We start from the raw sequence: 11,387 nt of genomic DNA on the forward strand, positions 1-11,387 counted from the left end.
TATATATATATTGTTAGTATATTAAAAGATATTTAGGATATTTGGAATAAAAATATATGGAGGATTATTACATGAATAGATAATAACCACCCTTCCACACGTGCCCGATCATATCCCCTCTCACCTACAGGAATAGATTCAGGATTAGTAAGGGAATAGATATATTGTTAGTATATGGATAGATAGAGGATTATTACATGAATAGATAATAGCCGCCCTTCCACATGTGCACAATCGAATCACAATTTGAACTTACTGCAAGGATGGATATAAGATTTGAGCCTACTAAAGGGATAGGTGTGGGACTTAACTACTATAGGCATAGAACCAGAATTAGGACCCAGTACAGGGATAGATCCAGGAACTGAATCTATTTATGGATGCCTTCATAACACTTCAACGGATTTGAACCAGGTACAATGACGAGTTATAATTTGGCATGGGGGCATCAAAATCTATACCCACTAATAAATCTGGGAAAGGACCTGGGAGGACTCGGCACAGTCTGACTCATGTTCCTGTCATTAGCAATCGAAGTGCCTCAATGACCTCTGAAAACGATGTAAACTTCAACAACATCCAATTTGTTTTCAGCGTATTCGACATATTGAATATGCGACTGGCCGCAGGTGGGAAAAGACAATGGGTTATGACTACAGCATGCACAGTTCATCCAGCAATACAGTGGATTACGAACACTTGGCGCAGGAAGGCTATCAACTATGAATCGACCCAACTACCTCTGAACACACAAATGCTACATAAATCTCACGAGCATTTTGGAAGTACAGAGCGACGTAGCGCGACGCCTGGAGATGAGGGTTGCCGCTCATTTACGCACGCACTGCGCACTTACAGTCACGTTGTTGTCAAACACTTCTTGCCAGACCATGGACCCGTGGTTCAGCGTTTCCATGATCTTTAGTATCCTGCGACATAGCAAACAGCGGTGATACCATAGTGACTGCTTTTCACATGCAGAGATATACACACACACACACCACACACGTACGTATGCACGTGTTGATACAACACGATAACACAAGCACACAATAAAAACTTGGTTGATAGCAGAAAGCAACACTTACTTCTGTATGTAATACTCTTCTAGCTTGGCATAGTTAGAACCGAATCCCATTTTCTGCATGAATTTGTTGATTTCTGGATTTGACTTCCTGCAATTGATGAATCGTAATTCATGACTACGATGGTTAGAAATTCATTTCCCATCGATCAAAATCTGACATCCGCTTCGGCTGTGATGAAGATTATACACGGGTAGAACACAAATCTCTGTACATAGAGATATGCAAGTTACTGCATATAGAGTCAGAAATTTCTCACAGAACTTGCTCTAGAGTGTCTGTGATTCTCCCAAAAGACAACACCACCAAGAGTTTTGTTGGTGCAATTTGGTTCGTGGGCGAGCACATATCTGAGATGCTTAGGCAGACCTCGGCTACCCCACCAGCATCGAATAAATAAAAACAGGACACTTTCATACTGAAACATTGCATTGTATACTATCATCTCCAATACCTAAAATTACAGCGTAGCCTCGCCTCACCACCCTTCCAACATGGACATCCAGCACCACCTGTCCAACATAGCCGCTGCCAATGTGACGCATAGCGCCACCTACCCATATCCGTCCAACATGGCCGCCGCGTGGCGCCACCTACCAGCATCCGAAGTTGACCTCGTCGCCGCCGAGGTGGACGTACGCGTCGGGGAAGACGGAGACGACCTCGGCGAGCAGGCGGCGCATGAAGTCGTACGTCGACGCCGGCACGGGGTTCACGGGTCCGTGTGTGCCGTCGGGGCGCCCGTCCGCGTAGCACAGAGTGAGCAGCCCCGGCCGGCCCGCGCCCCACGACAGTGTGTGACCTGCGGGGCGGAGGGGAACGACGCACGAGAGTTAGATGTGCCATCGCCAGGCTCCACATGGCCAATCGCGGGACGGTGAGCCAGGGTCGCGCGGTGAAGGCGTTTAGGTAATTTTTCCAGAAACGTGGTGAAGTCGTGGTGGATATAGATGAGATGCGTGCCAGCGAATTAATGCACTTATTATGTTATAAATATAATTATAATTATGAGACATTACCACTTCATTACATTATCATTTCTTATATTATTGCGGCACCGCGTGTTGGCTGGCTGCAAATTTACGCGGTTTTTAAGAAAAGCTTTGAAATAGGCTTACCGGGGGTGTCAAACTCCGGCAGTACTCGAATGCCTCTCACTCGTGCATACTCAACAATCTCTGCTATATCATCTTGTGTGTAGATGTGAGTGTACTCGTTATACGCTCCCTGAAACAGGCAAAATACAATTGCTACACCTTACCTAAATGTAAATATTATACGTTCCCTGACATGAGAAAAATGCAATGGGCAGATTTAAGCATATAATACAGCCCATGAAAGTGATAAAACTAAAGTGCGTTTGCTACTAAATGTAAATATTATACGTTCCCAAAAGCAATGACATCTTTACATGCTACCTGCATGTAAACATAATAAGTTCTATGCTCTTTGCACCAGTTCTTTTTCCTTGTAATCCTAGCCGTCTTCGTCAGACTGATCCAAACCCTAGAACTTCGCCACTGCCACTCTGCCACTTTGCTAAAATTTAGGTTTTTTGACGACTTAGGACGAGCAAAAAACTAATGACCATTCTGACAATGCACCCTGTTATCATTTATAGCAAGCAAACATTATAAAATTACATATGACCAGGTGTAAACCGGTTGCGCACATCAACCACAGTACATCACATAATTGCACCATCAGTGGCAAATCCTTGTACTGGCATGTCCACATACTACGTTTGTACCTTCCTGCTCAGATCGGGGAACACTCTGCTCTGGTAGGGAAACGATTGCCAGTCAACGATGTGCCAGTGGAACACATTAAACTTGTTATATGCCATTACATCCTGCAAGTAACAAAGAACTACTCGTGAATCGTTCTGATAAAACCTGATAAATGTAAGCATGGAAGCACCTAACACAAAGATCGACATACTCTACAACCAGGGGCCAGTTGTCCAAAACACAACACTGGCCATAAATACTGGTAACTACCATATTGTCTAACGTGTGATAACTTTTGCACATGACGTGTTGTGCAAAAGTTATGGCATGTCAGACTTATGATGGATGTCATAACTATTTAAGGTTTCTGACAACGGTAACCTGGTTAACAAGACCTGCTCATAACTAGTCACCACTACCAAATCTTGTTCACGAATTTGGCTAAGTTAGTCATCACAGCTTCAGTGAATGATTCGGTTAGTACTCACTGGCTCAGTGAACTACTGGGTTACTTATGTGAGGTGTTTGACACGTAACTTGTCAATCCGACGACTGCTGGCATTTCTTACCTACCAGGTTTTCGAGTAGGATGCTTTTGGGCAAGTAATGTCTGGATGTGTCGAGCAGGACTCCACGGTGGCTGAAGCGAGGGAAGTCATCAATAAACGTGCTGTTCACTCGCACCTGCGGGTAAGAGCGATGTCGACATTATCTTACGACACTATATTCAAAACATTATTACATAACACTGCCCCAAACTCAAAGACCTCATACATGTACCCAACAATGACAAACATAACATAGCAGGGTTAGGGTCAGTTTGCTACCTGCTCTCAACGTTGGCAGCAAATACTTGCCGTCAATAAATTCCTTATAAAACACAATAAAAACACAAAAGATCCTGCCTGGGTGAGTAAGATTTGCTGCCTGCCTTTTTCCCTGACAGCAAGTACTTGCTGTCTGGCAAAAAAGTCGATTTCTAACCCTGCATGAGAAAACTATATTTCGACATTTTGATATAAGAACAATGATTATTGCTTGCATGGCATAAAAAATATGATGCATAGGCATGAGTGCATGGCATAAATCCCATAAAATTACATCAAAAACATCGACAAAATGAGACAACAATGAAATGACATAATGAATACATATTATTGACATTTGAAAAATACCTTTTGGATTATCTGTCATTCACATCATCTACTTTTGGATAAAATCTCCCGGTATGACTTCATGTAATATGCTTTCCTCGTACCAATCTGGCGTCCTAACATATATATACAGGCACCTACACAGATACACCTGACCGCAGCAATTACTCAACCACCTTGTATGTGCGACACGTGTGAATCTGAGGTAAGGACCATCTATATGGGTTGCATATCAACTGCTACCATCTCACGTGTGTTTGACAAACATATTATATCCTTTGATTCCATTAAGTTATGAAGCTAGCGATGAACATCATATAGTATATGGAAGTGCGTGACGTGAAGAGGAGGCTTGGACCATCACCACAGACGCAGATCCACTGCTATTGCCCAAGACAGACTCGACTTGCTTACCACTTGATGCTACTCAGCTGTAAAATCAGCGACAAACAACCAGCTTTGATTCGTGATAGTCTTCGTCAGGATCTTCCAAACTCTGCAAAGCCAGAAAAAATGGTGCAACTTACTGCACCGTCATCTGCCTCATGTATGATATGTGACAGCGTCTCCAAGCCTCTCAGAATTCCCCAGATGCTGTCGCTGGTGAGCAGTCCCTCGCCGGGGTTGTCCCAGTTGTCAATCTTGATCTCGTCTGCAACACACAAGAAATTTACGCATTACCAGATGCAAAACAAATGATTGTCAAAGACGGAGTCTGCATGCATCTGAGCTCTTTTCGTTATTGCGGGACCAAGTGATCGACATTATGTGCGGGGACATGCGTTCCTGCACGTGGTATCGGAATCTTGAAAGAGCAACCGACTATGCATAAAAATGCAAGTCTCTGTACAGAATTATTATACACCAAGAGAAGAAGACTGCTTAACTCTGCACTGGGTCTTGCAGTTTCTGCACAGTATTAACCGAGTTTATGTGCAGACTTGCGAGCAACACTGCAGCGAATTACTATACTTTGGTAGGAGTACCTGACTCTATGTGTGCAAAGACTTGTCTTCCTGTTGGGTACTATCATAGTCTGGTGGTACTGCGTTATTCTATGTACAGACACCCTCATCACGCCAGGCTTGTCACAGGTTTGTAAAGTGGCTGGCTAAACCAAGAAAATAGGCGGCTGTCTGCTGCCACAGGCCGCACCCTTGCAGCAAAGCTGTGAGGGGGTGGGTTCGGGAGGGGGTCCCTGAGCAGGGGGGGGGGCCTGGATTTTTTTTTATTTAATACAACTCTTAGATGCAATTTCCTGCACTCTGACTCTGAGGCAGCATTATTAAACAATCTTCATCACAAAAACATCACTTTTGAGTTGAGTATTTTAAGCTTTGGGGACACCACTACTTACTAAAAACAACAACAACATAAATTTCAAATTGCTGAGGGTTGAACTGCTCAGTCTCTGTCACTGTATTTGTGCAAATACAATGCTAAGACAAAGTAAAAGTTAATCTATCTGCCAACTGAATAGCTAACACAGGACTCAACGCTTATTTTCAGATCTGTCAAAAATTTTATTGCAATCTATGAGCCGTTAAGGTCCACTTTTGGTTCAGTGCACATCATATTACCAGGCGTGTATAATATAGAGATCTATATTATATAAATAGATATATAAATATCAATATATATATATATATAGATAGATAGATAGACAGGTAGATAGATAGATATATAGATAGACCTATATATTATATATATATAGAGTATAATATAGAGATATATCGATATTATACACTCCTCATATTACAATATATACATGCAAAATCGTAACGAAATTCACACAACGTTTATTTTTGCGTGCCAGCACGCTCACTGTGTCATTCCCGATTGCAGCTTTTTCCTCAATTCCAGGATAGAATTTTGCTGTCGTCCTCTGATCCCAGTAGTGCCCACTCCTAAGGAACATGCCCCACACGACTTTTAAACAATCCTGCACTCCCCCCCCCCCCGTACATCAACCAATATGCCGCCCCAGGCATGTATACACAGCCGCACTGTGCTGGCTTTCGCTGCACGCTCTCACGGGTTGCTTTTTTCGGCAACCTTTGATACTATAAAGTGAGGATGTCGTGCGATAGCGTCCTGGCTCGAAGGATGTTAGCAATATTAAACAACTAGAATTTTTCAGTTGTCCGATCAGGCAATCGGGCCATTTCAGTTTCAGTTATATTTATTATTTTTTCAAAAAAGTAGCCGATCAAATCATAAAAGTAGACGGCGGTTTTCGTCTGTGGCCGGCTTGATTTGACATGGCTGCACGCACAGTATGATCACACCCTAGAGCATACAAGTTTATGTTCAGAGACTTGCGCGCCTGCAGATTATTGGCGAATTGCCCCAAAGTGTTGGAGTACATGTTGACTTACATTGTTCATCCATGTTCATACTGGGATACTCTTCACACTTGTAAGTGAGTATGATACTGATATTTTTCAGCTGTCCATGGTTGTTTGAATCCTTCGTGGAAGAAACCATCTTGGTCTTTGTCATGACTACTGATGCTCCAGATCTCTCCCGGTTTAACAGACTCCTCTTTGATCTGTATTATGGCAGAAAAGATTGGGAAATGACAAGCGATCAGAAATAAATCACTGACGTACTTTGAAAACCCTATTGCATGTGAGGACTCTTGTCAGGCAGCCGAGTCCATGATGTCAATGACAACAGGTTGGTAGGCTCATTACTACAGCGCTTATAGTGTAGCTTAGCATAGGCCAGCTCAACCTGTGTAGTAGCCTAAACACAGTTACGAAACTTACCTTAATAGTCATAATACACATAAACAGCTGGACATCCATTTATTAGAAAAGTTTCTACTGCTATGAAAATTGATTGACAACTACATTCATCTCAAAGTAAATAAATATTTGAATTAGTACTATTGTATTAACTTTGAACTTTGTGTTATAGCATTCCAGCTTTGTTATTAGAACTCAGACATTAGTTTCATGTATAAAGTGTAAATTTCAAGTGGTGAACAAAATAAGTCACCAAACTCCAACCACCATTAGATCGGGATGGCGAGAAATCTGAAACGATAATTTAAATTGTAAAAAGCAAAATGATCGACGCACAATGGCATCATGTATTTGCCTTATCCGCTAATACTATCAGTTGCAGGGGTAGAAATTAACTTTGGAACAAAGGAGTACAACGGACTCCCTGCCCTCAAAAAGAGGGAGTCCGCGGCAAAATGAGGAAGTATGCAGTTTGAAGTTCAAAATTAAAGATATTAACAATAACACGTGCTTACTTTGAAGATTCATGCGGTTACACGTCTGCTAAATTTTCTTTATACATTTGCTGAAAAAAATACGGTAATTCCGCGAGGCCGTGCTCTGGAACGAAACTAGTTAGTATAGTATGGCAAAATTTTCAGGGAGTCACACGAACTCCTGCATATAATGTCAAATCAGGGAGTCCGACAGTAAATCAGGGAGTATTTGACTCAGTGCATTTATATCACCCTGCAGTTGATCTCTGATTTAAGTCGAACAGAGTTAAATGCAAAATCGCAAGTGTGTTATTTTTGACCAATTCATTACATAAAATAGGGTATAACTTTAGTAGAAAGCAGTGTCCAGTAGCACCCAGTTACTGCAAGCAAGCCAGGAAGCGGTTGAAACGTTCTTTCGATTGATGGCTGTTTCATTGAGCTAATTTTCAGCGCTTCCATCCGTCTCGTCAGTGCGTCATGTGGGGCTACATGAATCAGTAACAGTAGCTCAGTACAGTCAGTAGCGCTTGTCAGTACGGGCACCAGTTAACTCCACCCACCCCCCCGGAGATCGGGCAGCTCAACTCACCGGCTAACTCATTTAAGATGTATTACACATTCTGACGTCAAAAACATCTAGTTTTATTATTATTTTTAATCTATTCCATATAATTCACATACAAATACATGTACTGAAAGCAGTCTCTTACATGGAGAACAAATCTGATGGATGCAATAGTTTTGAGCTAAATAATAAAATTTACTTGATTTGAGAGCAATAATTACAAAGTGTGGTAGGGGATCATTTCTGTCTGGTTTGTTAAGATGGTTGACGTACTTGTAAGTTGTATATAAATATAAGTGAGTGGTATTGTGTGGGCATAACCTATTATTATGTGTAAAGTATAATTTTGTAACACATAATTAATCTCAATTTTCAATCTCATATATGAGTTTAACAGTGCTCGAAATAAGCGTTGTCCGGTTGTCCGAGACAACCAGAATTTGTGCCGGACAACCTAACCAGTCTGAGACATTGTCCGGTGGACAACCAAGAAACCCTATCCCTAACCCTAACCCTAACACTACCTCTAAACCGATTCGGCTATCTTATATATGCGCGTGTTATATTACCCAATTATTCTATGGTGTATAACCTTTTGCTATCAATATTTTGCATCTGAACTGACAATCAATCCCAACCAACTGGTGTAGGCTGGCACAATAATGTTCATTTTCATACTTCAAATCCGAGTGTTTTCTAGCTCATCAAGAAATCTTAATCGTGAATTAAATCGTTAATAATATAAAAACATGGGACCAGCTGCTATTTTCAACACTGGTATGTCAGGTTTTCTGATTTATGAGAGGTGAACTCGATTTGGAACCAGCAAACCAGCAAGTTTCCAACATTTTCTGGGGGAGGACCACCATACCCCCCCCCCACCTGTTTTTCAACCCCCCCTCCTTGGAATCCTAAACCCACCACTGAACAATTACATATCTTGGAAGCAGAGAACAATGAACAAAAATGTCGCCTTTTCGCATGGCGCCCAAAACAAAGATTGCAGAGCTGAGAGGTAAAGGAGCCTTAGGGTGTGGAAAGAGAGGCGGAGGAGCCAGTAAAATATTAAGTCATCCACTATTTTGCGCAGTTCGCTGTTTTTGGCCCCCCTTGTTAAAAAATCCTGGCTACGCCTTTGTTTTTAGGTGTTTTCTGATCATATTATGATGTGATTGAAAATAGGAGATTTGGGGATATTTTTTGGGACAACCAGATATTGTTGCGGACAACCCAATTTGATGCCTGGACATTTTTTTCTTATTTCGAGGACTGGAGTTAGGCGGTGAATCGAGCTGCCCGATCTTCAGGTGGGTCATCTCGACCCACACGAGCCGAGCTGACGGACATGCATGCAGGCATTAAATCTCGACACACGGGTCCAGGGCTCGAATTAACCGACGGCACCGACGGCAATTGCCGTCGGTGCCCCTATCAATCGCCGTACTGCCCCTGAAAATCCAACCCGACCGACGGCAGTCACCTGCCTTGCCCTTTTGTGTAATTGCCGTCGGTGCCCTTTAATCTAAGTTTTTAGTCGAATCAACATAACACGTGCGCGTGCGTGCTGTAGTTGCAATGATGAGCTAAAAACCGATAGTCGCAGGAGGGAATAATAATGCCATCGGATAATTATTTGCTCCTGATAGCGGGCATGTAAAATTTCTTGTTACTGTACTTCCATTAGCAGAGGTTGGTAGGGCCTACAGGGGTCAGTGTTACGGTGTAAGCTTACATGGGGGCATATTGTTTTGTACATTAAAAGCAAGACGATGTTGATGTACTAATTTGTTATGAGTTTTCCATTATTTTACAAAAGTGCCTTGGTGCCCTTCTCAAATTTTGAGAGTTGCCTTGGTGCCTTTCTATTTTAGAGAAAATTCAAGGCGATTTCTCACATGCCCTAAAAAAATTGCCTTGCCCTTCTCGTCGCTTAATTCGAGCCCTGCACGGGTCGAGTTTGCCGGCGAGGCGAGTTGACTACGCCCCCATTAAATGGCATTATACGCCCTCATAGTCTACGGACCCACAAACACTTGAAACGTCTCAATAAAAAAGAAGGTAAATAAACACAAAATGTATTTACTACCAGTCTTAATGTTTCTCTACTCTATTTCACCTATAATCACTTGTAAATGCCGGTCAAATGCTCATCTGCAACACACAAGTACGCTGCATGCTAGCTGCTGCACACTGACACATAAATATATAGCAGGTAGGAAAGCGTGCTGCCAAAATTCGCCTGACGCTCGCTTGATTTCATATGAATACAACACAAATATTCAACCATTCTACTCCATCTTTGTTTCTATTTGAAGAACAGTGTTCACTTGTTATAAAAACATACTGTCTGTGTTCGTAACCGAGCTGTGTCACGCAAAATCACACAAAGTGTGACAAAATTCTCGCGTTCGCTCCCGTTGTGCAGTTTATGTAAATGGCTGTCGGAATCAGAAAACACCCACCGGCACTCTTCGTAACCTCATTTTTGCGCTGCAACGCTCCACTGGCGGCTTTGACGGGGCTCGTACGGAAGTTGGAAAGCAGCGTGGTAGTTTCCCAAAATGCAGTGCGCCGCCTATAGCCCTGTACTTGCAGACATTTACATAAACTGTGCAACGGGAGCGAACACAAGAATTTCGTCAGGCTTTGTGTGATTTCGCGTGACACAGCTCGGTTACGAACACAGACAGTATGTTTTTATAACAAGTGAACACTGTTCTTCAAATAGAAACAAAGATAGAGTAGAATTGTTGAATATTTGTGTTGTATTCGTATGAAATCAAGCGAGCGTCAAGCGAATTTTGGCAGCACGCTTCCCTACCTGCTATATATTTATGTGTCAGTGTGCAGCAGCTAGCGTGCGGCGGCCAGCGTGTGACAGTGTGTTGCAGATGAGCATTTGGACGGCATTTACGGGAAATTGTCGGCAATAATAGGGAAAAGAGAGTAGGTAAACATTAAGAATTTGGTAGTAAATAGATGTCGTATTTATTTAGCATTAATTGTAATACAATTATATTTTATTGAAACGTTACAAGTGCCTGCATGTGTACGCCAGTACGGACCCATTGCCATTGCATTGTACAAGTTCTACAACTCAATTGCCGGCTTCGGCAGTATTAGTTCATATACTCATAGGCATTAATATGAAAAGGACTAACTAACTTGCCTTGACTCGTGATCCGTTGCAAAGATTATCTGATAATATCTTGCTATAGCGTCCTCGAGCAAATCGCATGTTTTGGCGATAACTGGAAACTCGAAATTCGACTTATCTATAAACATGTAAGTTTGCATTACATCGTATTTTTGTGGCATTGGCCATGGAGCACCAACAGTTGCCGCTTCCATGCTACCTAATTCATATCGTCCTGTAATTTGTTGATGCGCTGGCTGCACAACATCAAAATAGGCAACGCAGAAGAGGAGAATACACACTACAATCTTTATAACAACCGCCATGTTTTTCTAATGTAGGTCTCTTGTTTTTGGCAAGAGAATGTCAATGGTCATCCGAATCCTCAGTATCCGCCTATTTTCGATGGTTTTTTCTTTTAAATGAAATCACTTAAATTTATCATTAAGAATCGTGTCAAGGGAATGTAATTTCTTGGAGTAATGGTT

The 11,387-nt window shown here is 42.1% G+C and overlaps 1 protein-coding gene across 1 annotated transcript in view; it reads right to left on the reverse strand.

Annotated features, from left to right (window-relative positions):
• LOC106808955 (beta-hexosaminidase subunit alpha-like) overlaps window positions 1-11,239 on the reverse strand; it is a 20,020-nt gene extending 8,781 nt beyond the window's left edge. Inside the window, exons 1-9 of the mRNA XM_014811888.1 lie at window positions 10,933-11,239; window positions 6,348-6,520; window positions 4,497-4,621; window positions 3,389-3,499; window positions 2,836-2,937; window positions 2,204-2,312; window positions 1,683-1,887; window positions 1,089-1,175; window positions 857-929 (exon numbers count right to left, since the gene is read on the reverse strand). Coding sequence (XP_014667374.1) covers window positions 857-929; window positions 1,089-1,175; window positions 1,683-1,887; window positions 2,204-2,312; window positions 2,836-2,937; window positions 3,389-3,499; window positions 4,497-4,621; window positions 6,348-6,520; window positions 10,933-11,225 — 1,278 coding nt within the window. The 5' untranslated portion in view covers window positions 11,226-11,239. The remainder of the gene's footprint in view (window positions 1-856; window positions 930-1,088; window positions 1,176-1,682; window positions 1,888-2,203; window positions 2,313-2,835; window positions 2,938-3,388; window positions 3,500-4,496; window positions 4,622-6,347; window positions 6,521-10,932) is intronic.
• Between the last annotated feature and the right edge of the window lie 148 nt (window positions 11,240-11,387).

This window comes from Priapulus caudatus, unplaced genomic scaffold (genome assembly GCF_000485595.1).
Source record: "Priapulus caudatus unplaced genomic scaffold, Priapulus_caudatus-5.0.1 Scaffold317, whole genome shotgun sequence".
Taxonomy (NCBI): Eukaryota; Metazoa; Priapulida; class Priapulimorpha; order Priapulimorphida; family Priapulidae; genus Priapulus; species Priapulus caudatus.